The 15,917-nt window shown below is 42.6% G+C and overlaps 1 protein-coding gene across 1 annotated transcript in view; it reads right to left on the bottom strand.

Moving 5' to 3' along the window:
* The window catches only part of CEP192 (centrosomal protein 192), a 101,819-nt gene that overhangs the window by 44,056 nt on the left and 41,846 nt on the right, over positions 1-15,917 (bottom strand). Inside the window, exons 17-23 of the mRNA XM_018556828.1 lie at positions 12,499-12,708; positions 12,169-12,298; positions 4,103-4,263; positions 2,629-3,160; positions 2,221-2,254; positions 507-668; positions 242-422 (exon numbers count right to left, since the gene is read on the bottom strand). Coding sequence (XP_018412330.1) covers positions 242-422; positions 507-668; positions 2,221-2,254; positions 2,629-3,160; positions 4,103-4,263; positions 12,169-12,298; positions 12,499-12,708 — 1,410 coding nt within the window. The remainder of the gene's footprint in view (positions 1-241; positions 423-506; positions 669-2,220; positions 2,255-2,628; positions 3,161-4,102; positions 4,264-12,168; positions 12,299-12,498; positions 12,709-15,917) is intronic.

Raw genomic sequence — 15,917 nt, 5'->3', positions numbered from 1 at the left:
CGTTCCATAAACTGACTGCTCCTTATCCTGACATCCTTGAAAAATCACCAGGTTGGACATTGCTTCACAAAGGAAGAAAAAATAAAACATGAAATATCCAAAATTTTCTAATGTAAAACTGCCTTCAGGATTTAACTATATTCATGCAGCTAACATTAAAGTACATAACAGAGTAGATTAAAGCAAGTAATCTCTTCCACACCAGTGTCATAAAGAGAGTATGAATACATTTCACGTTTACCTTTTTCTTTTCAGGACTTTGGATACTTAAATCCTGCAATCCTGCAAATCCTGTATTCTCTGTGGCAGAGATATACGTCAGTCTACTGAAACTAGGACTAAGGCAAGATGATTCAGGAGATGAAGGAGCATGGGAAAATCTCTGCACAGATGCTTGCCCTTGTGGTGGAGAATCACCAGACCTTTGTGAAGAAAAGTTAAAAATGACCAACACATCAAAGCAACAAAATACTTAACAGTCTAATGTCACAATGTATTCCACCCACCCATTTTCAGGTATCTTCAGTGAATCCTGGCTAGGAGAGGAATGAATCAATGGGGAAGTAGATGGTCTAAAACTGTACTGCTCTTCATCCACTGTGTGGGCAACATATCCTGCAACAGTTTTAATCTCGGTTAACACCACAAATTTTGAAAGCACTATTTTGCTAAGAAAAAAAATTCTCGTCACAATTTATATTAAATTTATGAAAAAAGATGAAAATGCAAAAGCCCAGCAAAGGCTGCATTGAAATGTTCCACTTTCAGACAACAAAAAAACAAAACATACACATGCCCCTATGAAAACTAATTTGCACTGGTCGCCTGGTCAGCACCCCCCATTGATCAGCAGTTTTAACAGCTTTGAGGCTACCACTATTTAGACCTACTAAAGATTCTTCAGCAGAAGGCAGCTCAGTCAACCCAACATGCACTATGGCAAAGTACAGTAGCTACTAAAAGCCACAGATCCAATAAATGGGTTTTTCACTTTTCAGGATCTTCAAAGAAACAAAAAGGCAAAAATGATTGTATACATTTCATCAATCTTTTTATTTAAAGCAATAGTTACTATAGCAACTTGTGCATATATCAAAATGGTGATCAGAAAAGAAAAAAAAAAAAAAAAAAAAGAAAGAAACTTGCCACTTCAATCAACTTTCAACCACAGATTTTTGACCTGCTCTATAATAAATGACATCATATGCTATGTACACCTTTTCTTTTGCTTAAAGTGTCTTACTACTTTTGCAGCCAAACTGGGATGATATATACTTCATAATAAATACTTCATAAATGTTACAGGGTCCGATTCAAAAGCATGACCATATGCTGCTTTTTACTTTCTCTTTTAGTAAAATTTCAAAACAGAGGTTTACCCTGCTATTTAATGTTAAGGATGGGGTCTGATGAGTACATCAACTAATAATTAGGGTTGCACAGATACCAAGTACAGTACTCAATACAAGTACCGATACTTTTGAGCTAGACTAGAGAAAAATTCAAAAAATTAGGAGGCAGCTGTCATTTATAAGGAGCACACGGAGCTCCTGGGATTTGTACATCTGTTTTAATGTACGATTTTGTTTTTATAAATAAAAGGATGCACAGATACCAGTTTTGCGAGTACTTGCCGAGTACTTACAAGTACTGATACATTTTTGTTTGGCATGTGACCGTTTTTCTAAAACAATACAGACTAATGATTTCAGGACAGTGGTGGAGTGCCAGAGCCAGGTACCAGCTGCAACCCCTTGTAGTTCTCATGAAAACGCCAAGTATCTGCACTGGTACTCAAAAAGTATCTGTGCATCCCTACTAATAATAGTAACTAACAGAATTAACCCTGTTTATATTGTGCAGGTAGAGATCAGTTTTAAATCAGATTTCCACATGGTCTATCCTAACAAATGGTTCAAGATCTTTGAGGGTTGGGTTCTGCATCGTATAGTAATGCACATTCCAGGAGTCAGTCCCCACTTTGTCTCTCCACTTTTACATGGTTTAGAGTAGCAGTCCCAAATGCTTGCTCCAAGAAAGAACTAGAACATGTAAAAAATGTTTTAAGATTTTTTTTTAGGTACGCTGTGTAAATGGGAACACAAACATTTAGTGAGGTTTTCTCCAATGTGACTGCAAATTCGGAAATACACTTTAATGTTAGCATAACTGCACACAAAAATAAATACAAATAAATTCTTCTTCTGTTAAGCATCTTACCGTTGAACTTTTCGTGCTTTCCACTGGGTGATGGCTGAAAACAGACATGTTTTTGGGAAGCCTCACCAGGAACATCACATGGCTCCTTAAAAGCTGGTGGGTCATTTGACATGTGGGGATGAGATTTTATCGGAGACTTGCACCTTGCACGGTTCTGAAGACAAGACTTTAATGATCCACATTCTCTTTGGACTGGATTATTGGCTGATGGCTGACCAGCTGTCTTTAAACTATAAATTGCTGCATCCGATTGCCTGTTAACTGATATAGGAGTAGGTTGTGTGCTCTCCTTACTAACCTTATTTATTTCACTGTCTGGAGTTCTGTTGAAAGGTTGGTTGTCAGCCAGGTTTAATTCAGACATTCCAGCAGAATTTGGCATGCTAGTTCTAACCTGTGATTGGGTACCGTAATTTTTTTGGCTGCTAGAAGGCACACTATGTTTCACAGGGGCAGCATCAGAGGTTGTTCCTACTGGCAGAGGTTTAACACAACCAACTTGGAGTGCCTTTGAATTTTCTGGTCTTCTCAAATCTTGCTTTTGAACATCTGTAATATTAGCCAGATTTCCAGGGGAAACTGCAAGAGATTTCTTATGTTCTTGAGACATATCCCAAGGAAAATCCTTAACAGAATGATCAAAACTTTCACTCTGAGTGTCTTGGAAATGAACGGTTGCTTTTAAGTATTTCTCCACATCAAAAATGCTTTCGGGATTGCAGTTCTTAAGGGAGGTTTGCAATAACCTGCTGAAGGAATCCGTCGATGCAGAAGCATCAAGAGGTAAATGTCCTTTACTTTTATTTGACAGTGCCAATATCATAGCTGCTAACTCAGAAGGGTCTGCACTGCATGATGCATTTGCAATGGCAGAGGCAATTGTACTTATATTCAGTAATGTGACATCTGTGGTTTGGTTCAATTTTAGATCTGAAGATACCTCTTTGGTAATTTGTTGGTGCTAAAAAAAAGAAAAAAAAATTAAACACAATGTGGAATAAGACTAAAACAAATCTTGCTATGTACTTTAAAATCTTCACCTGGTGAACAGAAGTTTTAAAGTATAATTTTACTCTGTATGACAATAGTGGGCTTGAGTGAAGTAAAGAAAACTAGTACTGAGAAGTATAGGGGCTGCAAACCTCTGGTTCTGAAAGCCAGAGTTAAAACTTGCCAGTAACCTCTTTCCAGTAGTCCTCCAGGACTGCACATTAGAGAGAGGCTTGACCTCCCAGACAAGTAGAGGTCCGAGTGACTAACTTTTAACCTTTCTTGATGCGTTTAAGTAAAACGAGAACCAAAGACAACAGGAAACACTCTAAAAATTATTCAGAAAACGTACCAATGCCGTGTCAGTGGGGAAATCTATTGTCCTGGAAACAGAGTTACCGGTATGTTCCATCTCTGGTTTTCCCCAGATGTCTTCCAGGACCGCATAAGAGGATAAGAATGTCTTCTTTACATTGTAAAGCACTGTGGAAACTATTGGAGCTACATAAATCCTGTATAATAATATTATTATTATTAATAGTATACAGACAGGGTCAGGCTTCCAAGCATAGCCACAGCTCTGGACCTGGAAAATACTCTTCAGTAATCCAAGGACACTAAGCAAAACAAAATTATTCCTGGTGTGGGAGGGGTTATAGACTCTAGTGTTGGCCTAGAGATTTTTGGTGCGAAGTGTCCATTACTCCTGTAGGTAGTAGTATAACGCATGGTTGCCTAATCAAATCCTGTGTCCCTAAATCAAAAACTAAGCACACACTCCTGGAGTTCTTCTAGAAGTACATAAAAGTTCAGGTTTGCTTTATATTTATAGTCTTTGGAGAGACTGGCTTGCATAGTAAAATAAAAATTGGGAAGTAGTAGTAGAAATTACCCTGACATTTATGATAACCTTCATTAAAGCACATACCTTTGAGGGTAAACTTTGCTTGTGTTGTTCAGCTTGTCTATCTGAATTTGACTTATTTGCTGGGGTTCGCACATCAAATGTAGCAGATGCAAGCTTCTGATCATCTGGTAAACATCCAAGGTCCTCTGCATTGCAACATTACATAATGGAAAACCATATTAATTTTTTTTTGCTTAATAAGTAATTACATACACAAAAAAAGCTAGTTTAAAGCATTCCTGACCATCTGAACTATGTTAGCGCTTTGTACATATGTTTTAAGTATTTTAAATGCTGCCTGAAACGGTCAGGGTTTCTTACCCTTCCTTGTCCAGTTACTTGCAGAATGGTTTGTGTAATGTTTCGGACACAGTTTGCTCCTCTTTGGCGCCCTCTTATGATCAAACCGAGTGATGATGCAAACACCAGCTCACTATTAACATCAACTTTGTCCATTTAGCTTCGGCCCTTGCATTTGTTCTGATCTACCACGTTCTCTGCAGTTGTTCCTGTTCTCCATGTATGAGCCTGGCTCTGGCTGACTGATGGCCGGGTTCCTGACTTCAGCTATGGTTTTTGCTCATCCTGCTCTGTGTTCCTTAGCCTGGTTTGGCTGACTACCCACTTTGGCATCTGATCTCTGGCTTGGCACTGACTACGTCCTGGACTGTCTCCATTGTTTTTTGCCATGTTTATTGTAACCTAAAAGGAGATTGACTTTAATTTGCAATGGAGTGCGAGTGACTTTTGGCTTGTTAAGTTAGGTATGCGGAGGCATCCGCAGTCACTTCCAGCACCCCCCAAACTTCTATGTGGGCTTGATCCAGTCAGGAGTGCGATGGGATCTACTACATCTTAGGTGTTTCTCGGCTGGCGGCTTCCGCTCCTGGTAAACCAGCAGTCGCTAAGGGTATGACTGGTCCAGCCCCCCTCCCTCATCGTTATGGAGGGTGATGAGGCCTCCTACCAGACTGGCTTCCACGTTTTCTTTCCCTGGTCTCGATGGGCATCTCCTAAGAAAAAAAAACACCACACAGACACACACGTGTGTCCAACGCATCTGGGAAGTGCTAGCACCTAAAGTCCTGTCGGGGACAGACCTTAGGAGAAATTACGTTGTCCCCGGTTCTCCAAAAAGACAAACCATTAAATTAAAAGGTTGTTCTCTCCCGGGGCGATTGCTCTGCTGTCACTCTGCTGCCCTAGTAGACTCCGGTGCTGCTGGTTACTTTATTGACAGCACGTTTGTCTCGGAGAATTACATTCCTCTGTTGCCTCGTAGATTAATGGCAGACCCCTAAAGCCTGCACATATTAACCACAAGACCATTCTGTTTGGCTGTAAAAGCCTTACACAGGGAGTTGGTATGCTTCCAGGTTATTTCCTCTCCACACTATTCCATTGTTCTGGGTTACCCATGGCTCCACAAACAAAACCCTGACATTCAATTGGCAGACTGCTGAGATCCTCTCTTGGTCTTCACAAAGTGACATTACTTGCATCCATATTGGCCGGTTAAGCTACTTTGTACTTCCCGATTCTACGTTGCCTACCGCATATCAGGAGTATCAGGATGTCTTTAACCCATTAAGGACCAGTGACGTCCATAGTACGCCATTGGCACCGGGCCCATTTAAACAGACTCCCGGCAGCTTAAGACGCTGGGACTCTGTTTACAATTGTAAAGTCGACAGTCGGCTTTACAATAGAAGCGATCAGTTGACTCAGTTTTCGCCCAACGCTTCTGTTCCCCGATCTCCTCTCCGTACTATGGGAGCGGGAGCGATGCAGATTACATCACTTCCGGTCCCATAGCCGTCAGTGCTGAAGCCCAGCAACAAGCTATTGAAGTGTGATCTGCACTTCAATAGCTTATTTCAAGTGTAAAAGGTGACACTGGGGGTCTTTTGGACCACCAGCATCACCTTAAAGAGTACCGGTCACTGCCAATCTGCTATCACATGGGGGGCTTGTAAGCCCCCTTATGTAATAGCAATTAAAGTAAAAAAAAAAACAAACCGTTCAAAATTAAATGAAATAAATGTAAAAATAAAAAAGTAAAGTCCCCCGCGTCTTCACGTAAACACATGTCGGGTGCGCCTACGTATGATGATGATCGCGCTACACATGTTGGGTATCGCCGCGCACGCCGGAGAGCGATAATTCTGAGGCCAATATTTATGCGCATCTCTAAACTGATGACCTGTGGGGGCTTTTAAAGCGTCTATGGAGTTTTTGGGCTACTGAATTTTTGTTGCCGTTTCACGGACGCACGCAATTTTTAACCTGGGCGTCTAGTGTACAGATTTACGCGTTGTAACCTCATCTTTTATATTTTTATGAAACAAATGGGTATTTTATTGTGTTTTGGGGCATTTTTCACTAAATTGTGGGGTTTGATAAGGAGTTGCGCTAATATCGTGCAACATAAAAAGTTGCAACTGCCATTATTGTATTCTGTAGGGTCTTGGCTTTCAGAAAATATATAATGTTTGGGGGTTTTAAGTAATTTTCAGGTCTACAATGTGGAAATTAACATGGGTGCAAAAAATAAAAAAACGGCCTCAGTCATGAAGGGGTTAATGTTCTCCATGATTTGTTACAATACGTGGTAGTCTATTTAGACTATATTTTAATACACTCCACACCTCAAATCGCACCACCAGGATGTTTTGCAAAGCTTACGTGAAAATGGGCTTTTCTATAAGCTTAAGAATATTTTGTGAATTTCACCAGTCCAAAGTTATTTTTGGGATAAGTTATCTCCTCAGAGGGATTCTCCATGGATCCACAGAAGGTGTCGGCTGTTTCACAATGTCCTTGTCCTACTGGGCTGCACTCCATTCGAACGTTTCATTGGTTTTGCCACCCATCAAATTTTTTTTCAGATGCTTCTCTAGCAAAACCTTTCAGACCTGACTAAGAAGGCAGCGATCCACACAACTGGTCTCTAGCTGCCACTGAAGCAATCTAAGCCCTTAAGTCCGCATTTCTACTGTTCCGATCTTTTCACCCCTATACTGCCTTACCTTTTACCCTTGAGGTCAATGTGTCCGAGGCAGGAGTAGCCGCCCTCTGACAGATGGTCTCTTACACCCTTGAGTTTTATTCCAAAAAGTTATCGCCAGCGGAGTTCAATTACCAGATCGGAGACAGAACTGTAGGCCATAATTCTGGCTCCCCAAAGACTGGAGACATCTGCTGGAGAGTACTAAGGCTCCTGTCCTTATTCAAACACATCATAAGAACTTTACCCATCCAAGAAGCTCACGCCACAACAAGGTAGATGGACACTCTTTCACAATTCAACTACGTGATGTCGTATTTGCCTGGCTCACAAAATCTTAAGGCTGATGCCCCGTCTTGCCAATATTCTGAGTCATCCAGGGAAGACTCCATGCCCACTCTGGTTATTCCTCCAGATCATATCCTGGCAACTATCCGCACCAATTTAACCTCTCCTGGGAGAGCAGATTCTGGCCACTCAACATTATCCTCCCGAAAAGCCATCCAGTAAGTTTCTTAGAATTTACACATTAAACTGTTACGAACCCACCATAACTCCAAGACTATTGGTCACCCTGGTAAAAATCAGAGGACTTTGGCTATTTCTTGCCAATTCTGGTGGCCACCTCTCCACACAGATGTCACTGTACAAGGCTGCATGTTTCATTTGCGCCCAAAGCAAACCTTATTGTCACCCCCTGAGGGCCTACTACAACCCATTTCCAATGGGGAAAGTCCTTGGTTCCACCAAGCCATGGACTTAATCGTTGACCTTCGTGTGTCTCATGGGTATACGGTTATCCTCATGATTGTCAACCGTTTTTCCCAAAATGTGCCATTGCATACCATTTAAGAAGTTGCCCATGGTTCAAGAGCTTGCCTCTGTTTCCCAGTGAGGTCTTCCGTTTACACGGTATGCCTAAGGAGATAAACTGGCTACCCTGGTCTGAGACTGTCTATAGCAGGGGCGCCCACAATTTTTCGTCTGGAGATCTACTTATCAAATGACGAGCTCATTGAGATCTACCAACGAAAAAACACCTGCGTTCAGGGACGTGGCAGTGCATTGAAGTCAATGGCACCGCAGCCAGGCCCCTCGCTCACAGTGCGATTGTCTGCATTAGTGCATGCGTTGCAGTCCAGTGCGATCCGCAAAAATGCTGCGAGCACTATTTTTGCAGATCGTACTGGACCGGAATCCAGGCATTAATGTGCCCGCGTTCCGGGTGCGGGCGATCGCACTGTGGGCAGGGGGCACGGCTGCGGTGCCATTGACTTCAATACAACCCCTCACCCTCTCCCGCACCTGAACGCAGGGAGTCGGCCGGCTTACATTCCAGTGCGCCCTAGAGGTCCCGGCGTCCAATCCTCCCGTGGTGCCCGTGTGGCCGACATTGCAGATGGGGAGAGGTGTGCTGCCCCTTTCCATCTGCAGCGTCTGACACATTCAGCCGGCAGCCGCGGGAGCATAGCCGTAGTCAGCTCCTTTTGCATCTTAGGCAAGAAAAAAAAACTTTTTTTTCTTTATTTTTTACCATTTTTCCTTTTCTTTTCATTATTTCTTATTAAAACATTTTTCATTTAAATGTTCTACTGTTGGGGGGAATTGGGTAAATATTAGGGGTCTAAACAGCCCCCTGATATTTCCCTTTTAAAATAGAAAAAGAAATTTGACACTAAGTCCTCTCTCTTTTTTTGCAGCCTCAGCACCCAATGAATGGAAAGCACAGAGGTTTCCCATTCATTCAGAAACTATTTACTATCAAGCAGTTTCTGAATGGGGAGGAGCCTCTGTACAGAGTGCTTCTCCCCATTCAGAAACTCATGAACAGGAAGTGATGTAAATCACATCGTGTTCATTCATAACTGGGGACACATAGTGCTATGTAATTGCAGAAACGTCACCAGCACACCAAATCCTTATAGGATCAAAGTTCGTAGATTTTATTGCAAACTCATGTAAGTTACACAAGCGCTTTCGGGGCCACACAGGGTCCCTTCATCAGGCATAGCAATGCTATGAATTGCTATGCCTGATGAAGGGACCCTGTGATTGCTATGCCTGATGAAGGGACCCTGTGTAGCCCCGAAAGCGCTTGTGTAACTGACATGAGTTTGCAATAAAATCTACGAACTTTGATCCTATAAGGATTTGGTGTGCTGGTGACGTTTCTGCAATTATCTGTATTTGGCGGCGCCATCCGCAGTCATTCCGAGCACCCCTCCCTGATCACTGGGCCATACCGGTAAGGAGTGCAACTAGCCTTTTCTTTTTACATAGTGCTATGTGTCCCCAGTTGTTTACAAACACTGAAGTGATCAGCTGATCGCTCCAGTGTTTGTCCTGCACAGAGGACCGGAACATATGTACCAATCCTCTGCCGCTCGGCCACGCACACGGGGGCTCAGCTTCCCCCATGGATCCCCCTGCTCTCCCAGGCAAAGGCAGCAGGGGATCCGACGAGAAGTGAAAGAACACTTCAGCCGCGGGAGGGGGCGGAGCCGCTGTCACAGAACGAAGACCGAGCAGTGAGGGGAGAGAGTGGCGCCGGCTGTCAGATCCAGGCCGAGCGTTTCTATCTCCTCACCGCTCTGCATTAGTTATGTGACAGCTGCTCAGGCCTCCGCTGCAGCGATTCATTCACTTCTTCTCGGATCCCCGCTGCATACAGATGGGGAGAGCAGTGGGTATCCAGAGAAGCCCCATCGGGGGGAGGAGAGGACATTGCGGTCTACCAGTGATCGACCTTGTAGGCACCCCTGGTCTATAGATTCTGGCAGGCCTTTTGCACTCTCCTTCTCCTCTGCTTATCCACAGTCCAATGGTGCAACTGAGCAATCCAACCAAGCACTGGAGCAATTCCTCTGCTGCTATGTTTTGGACCATCATGACAATTGGGCTGCTACCCTGGAGAGTTTACTAGGAAGAGTGCCATCAACTTGTCCTCCCAAATGTCCTCGTTCATGGCTAACTACGAGTTTCAGCCATCTGTGTTAACCAAATGTTTTACGCCTCCGAACATTACGACTTTGGAGGATCATTATCGGGTGATCTGTTCTTCTTGGATGCAGATTCAGAGCTATCTTCATGCCTCTCTATACAGCGCCAAAAGCTCCAGGCAGATTGTAGGAGTCTACCAGCTCCTTCCTACCACGTCAGGGAGAGGGTGTGGCTGTTGTCCGGTAACCTAAAACTCAGAGTGCCTATTCAGAAACTGGCACCCTGTATTATTGGGCCTTTCCTTATTCTCCGGAAGGTTATACCGGTTGCCTTTGCTCTTGACCTCCCTTCTAGCATGCATATTTCCAATGTTTTTCATGTATCGCTCCTGAAGCCACTAGCGTGTAATCATTACACTACCAATCCTCCTCATCCTTGTCCCATTCCTGTTGGCAACCATGAGTATGGGATATGCAAACATCCTCGACTCTCGTTGGGTCAGGAGTCAAGTCCAGTACCATGTCCACCGGAAAAGCTACAGTCTGGAGGAGCATTCTTGGATTCCTTCCTCTGATGTTCAAACCTCCGCCCTCCTCTGTTCCTTCCATGCTCGCTTTTCTCCTAAAGCCTTTTGTTCTCAAGTGGGAGAGGGGTCGTTGAGGGGAGGGTACTGTCAGGGTTTCTTACCCTTCATTGTCCAGTTGCTTGCATGGCTTCTGCAGTGTTTGACAGTTTGTTTCTCTTTGGGTGCCCTCTTATGATCAAGTCCATTAACATAATTCTACAACATCCAACAAAACCCCACACATTCCTGTGTAAGAGTGATTATGTAAACACCAGTTCACTATTTAACCATCAGCTTGTTCACCAAGTCTCTGTCCTGGCATGTGTGCCGATCTAATTGCTCTGCAGTTGTTCCTGCTCTCAGTGTATGACCCTGGCTGACTGATATCCTGGTTCCTGTCTCAGACTATGGTTTCCACTCATCCTGCTCTCCGTGTTCCCTAAACTGTTTCTGCTGACTACCCACTTTGGCATTTTACCTCTGGCTTAGCACCAACAACGTCCTGGATTTTGCCATTTATGTTGATTGTTCACTAAAATGCTTTTATTTTTTTTAAACCTGCACTTCAACTTTGTCTGGATTGTTGGTTCCCCAACAAAAACAAACAAATCTGAATAAAAGCATCTTATCAATACAAGGTATTTTTAAAAGAAAATTAAAGTTTCTTAGAAGCATTTATTTCAACTTGGCCTACATTTAAAAAAACAAACAAAAAGGAAACAAATCTGGGACATTTCTTGCTTTACTGACTGGCATGTTTAAAAGAGAGGCTGTCCCCTTGCCCTGTGACAGCAATATATCTGGAAAAGGAACACCCGACTACCTTACAGTCAAATTGCCAGTGCTACCCGCCGCTCCTTACCACGCAGCAAGAAAATCTAGCACTTCCAGGTATAGGGAGCATGTGACCTGCTGCCCTGGGGCAGTGCCAATTGCTAGGCCCGAGGGCTGTCACAACATGATTGGGGGAGTGATATCACTACTATCCCAGGTTAGCAATACAGACAATTTCCCTGTCCGCTGCAGTGGAGCAATATGTTGCAAAGAATTATATTTTATTAAAACAATTTCATACAACAACAATTTTAGGCAACATCCAATGCTGGGCAATTTAAAGGAGAAGTATTGTAAAATGTACTTTTCCCAATACTTTGAGCCGGGGTGTGGCACGCCAGCTCTATAAAAAAAACAAACAAAAAAAACGAGAACTGAGGAGGTCACAAACTGCTAATCTGAGAGCTCATGGTCCTCTCCATACAGAGAGCAGTGGCTGTCGGTCACCGTTGCCTGCAGGGATTCTCTCCACCCCTCCCTCTATTCAGCACTCACTGGAGGGTCAAACAAGGGAGGCGGTGGGCACAGCTGGCTCGGGATCAGGCAGCAGGGTGGATCCTTGCTCTGCACTGTTTGCATATAGAGGGCAACAGCCTGCTATATGCTGAGTTTAGGACACAGGAGTACATTAATAGATGTACCCCTGTGACTCAAAAGGACAAAAGCAAAAAAAAAAAGGGGGAAATTAACAGAGAAATTGCAAACCTGGAGTAAGAGTATCATCACAAAATGTTATGGTGTCATCATGTTCCAAGTTTTCTGAAATCTCTGACTTCCGCAGCAGTGCAAAGGGTTCTTGCTTCTCTGGTGACATTATATGATAACCAAAAGAGGGCTAAAATAAAGATTGGAGAAAAAAAAAATGAGCCAACAAGGTATAAAAAAATACTTCAATAACTTAAATCTTAAAAAAAGAATAAATCACATTTAAACAAAAATTTCAGAAATAACCAAACTTAGCATCAATACTAGAAAGCCAGCATCTATTTATCAGAGAATGCAATTAACTTTAACATACCTATTGTTGTTACTTACCCTTTTAACATCATTTCCTCCACCAAGACACCCAAGCGCTTCTGATCTTTGACCAAAGAACTCTCCTAAGGAGAGTCGCAAGTAGCTTGCATCTTCCTGACACAAATCAGATGCCATCTGAGATTTTAGTAAACCATGAGTATTGACCGACATCTTCCATGATGTATCACCCAGATTAAAACTGAGGTTTTCCAAATCCATCTTTTCCTCCTTTAAAAAAAGGACAACGCATTTTTAACTTGTGCTCTTAACTATACGCAACAAAATCAGGGAATACGGTCAAGATCAATCATTCAGGGCAAAATCCACATGCCTAATACAGAACATTTCCCTATAATGGGCTAGTTCAACTTTATAAACTTCTGGGACACCAAAACTGAATACAAGGAAACCTATTAAAAAAATCTTTGTAGTACTTTTGAGAAGATGTCAGGTCATAAATGCACTTCATACACTGTCCCTAAATAATTGCCTTGTATGGATAAAAATGGGAACAGGACCTGGGGTAAGACTTCGAAATGGAGAATTGGCATTAAAATCACCTCTAGAGCATTGAAATGATATCAATACTTTGATCAGAGGCACATGAGGCACATAAGGTTTTAATGAGATGGTACATGGTTCCAATACATATCGCTTCCTTTGTTCCTGGTGCCTGACGTAACTGTCTGCAGGGTTGCGGACATTAGGGCTTTGTATACCACATGGGTGGATATAAACTTTACATTTACCCTAAAAAAAAAAAACCATTTGCAAAACCCCATAAATCAATTAGGGAATACCCAGACACTCTGGAGAACTGATTGCTTTTGTTTTTATAGCAGCTTGAATCACTATCACCAGATCTTGAAAGGCTTCCTTCATCCCTTTTGAAAAATTCAAGGTTAATCTTTCCTACATAAATGGACAAATAAGATTTGTATGACAGGATTGATGTCTTGGGAAACTGCTCTAGTTTTGATAAATTGCCCCGAAAGTCTTTACTGCCTTATTTTTAGAAATGTTTAAAAAACTTTAAGACAGAAGAGAGTGTACAAAAGGGAAGTTAGTGTCAAGGACGCTGCATAGGATTAACCTACCATTCATTTAGCTCAGGTTTTTGGGTTCTGGCAGTGGTAGATTCCTGCACAAAATGGGAGCCTTTGATGCAACACCATAGTAATTGTAACATATCCCCTTTAAGAATTCAATGCTAGCCCAACCGACGTGGTATATTAGGCCATAGCATTTCCTCCATTGGTTTTTAATTGAGGTGCACTAAAATTTAAATTTTAAACCCTTAAAAAGAAAATATGTCAGGCCGAAACCGAAAATATTTTTTTCTAACCTTAATAAAATATGAGTCCTCAATCTCTTCCTGCAGCCCCTGTTCTAAATGAACAGGAATCCTTTAAACTGAGTGTTACTGTTAATTTATAACTTGTGGATATTGTATGAGTTACTATGTACACATTCATGAATGAACAGGAAGTGATGTAGATCACTTGCTATTCATAACTGGTACATAGAAACTCATACTATGTCCAGTTATTTACAATCAGCAATCACTGATCGCTGCTGACTGCTTGTACCGCTCTCCATCCCGACTCGGTGTCACAGGAGGGTGAGACAGCGTTGCGGGGAGGAGAGCTCTGTATTTTGACAGCATACTACACTCCCTCACCGCTGGCTCCAGTGACAGCGCTGTCTCCGCCCCCACACCACTCTCCTTCCTGATCGGTCAGAGGCGGCTGAGGGAGGGGAGAACTGGGCTGTGCAGGAGAGCTCGGCTCAAAGCGCTCTCCGCACTGCTCGGCCTCCGACAGTTTCTCTCCTCCCCATTGGACGCTGCACTTTGTCAGAGGGGACGCAAAGCTGCGCAAAGCGGGGAAGAGAGAAACTAGGAAAGCACAGCAATTTCGCCCGAAAGATAATACTTTCTGCATTGTGCCAAAAGTGAAACTTGCAGCCAATATGTTTGGGCAGCTGAAATTACGGTGCATCCCTAGTTTTTAATATCGTGTATATCAAAGGGCATAGCAGAGGGCACTTCATTCACTTCATTAGGTATGATTTAGGCATCTCAAATGGCAAAGAATGCAAAATTTCAGTACAATATTAAAGTAGGGACACCTCTCCACCCCGAGATGAATATGACACAATCTATGAATTACCCCACATAGACAAAAAAAGAGAGGCAATTATAGCGAGCTACATATTGTACTTCAATAGTTTGTTATCCAATATACATCCAGACTCCAATCCAGTGAGGAAAAAGGACACCTGATAAGATGAAGAAAAGCACAAGCTTACAAAAATTAAAAAAAAGGCATTACTGTGAAATCTCCTGGTGATTTACTGTAATGGCTCATGGCAGGTGTGTATGCCACCCAGAGGTCTCTGTGCACATCCTCCTATGGAGTCTGAAACGCAGGCCTAAAAAATGCTGCATGGCCATGCACCTACAGAGGGATCACTGCATCTGAATACAAATCCTCAGGGAGTCATAATCACGTTTAAGCACATGGATCACCCACATAGTTTTATAGAAAAAAATGTTTTGTTCTAAACAATTTGCAGAGTTTTCACAATAGTTCACCCTTTTAATGTGAGGGCAAATAGCCCATCAAGGAAGAAAACAATCAGAGACGCAATGGTGCTGATTGGCTTGCACCCTTCACTGTTAAAAGGTTAAAAAGCAATGTGAACCCCTAATCAAACACATAATACCACTACACATTGGTATTTTTGCAACATCAAGATTATTGTCTAGTTGGCTGTGTGTTAAACACAAGGGAACTTTTGTAATGTCCTTTTCATTCCTCATTACAAAGCGACAGTGGCAGGGGGAAATATTTCTTTTTAAACAACTAAAATGCATGCTGAATGTCTCCTCCCCCTCATCTACATTCAAAAGGAAACTGCTCTTTTATTCAGGAGAATGAGCTTTAGCCTTTTCAATCTAGGCAAATGCCTCTAAAAGAAAAACAAGTTAAAGAACTGCTTTATTAGAGGCATGCTATAGATTGGATTTAAATTATCCATCATTAAAGTGTAAACCTTTATAAAAATGAAAGGCCACAAAAAGAAGCACATTTTACCATTGATACAGCGTTATTGCATATAACATTAACTGAAATCGTATTATATTTATAAAGCGAGTTCTAACTTTAAAGTACATGCTTTATCTTGTTGCTTTGCCCATGTTTAAAAGGAGAACTATGGGGTTAAAGTTTTTCCCCATAGTTCTCCTTAGGGTAACGGGAGGACACAAACTAGCGTCCTCCTGTCACCCTAGGCTCAGTATCCCATGAGCTGTAGCTCGCGGTATACTGAGGCGCCGCAGCGGATCCCGACAATTGTGCCGGGATCCGCCCAGCTGCGTGACTGACAGCTGGCTCTGCCTACCTAGAGGCAGAGCCAGCTGTACCCGCGCCTCC

This window comes from Nanorana parkeri, unplaced genomic scaffold (genome assembly GCF_000935625.1).
Source record: "Nanorana parkeri isolate BGI_ZX_2015 unplaced genomic scaffold, ASM93562v1 scaffold255, whole genome shotgun sequence".
Lineage (NCBI taxonomy): Eukaryota > Metazoa > Chordata > Amphibia > Anura > Dicroglossidae > Nanorana > Nanorana parkeri.
Note: the sequence above shows the minus strand (reverse complement) of the source record. Positions and strands in the feature narration are given on the sequence as shown.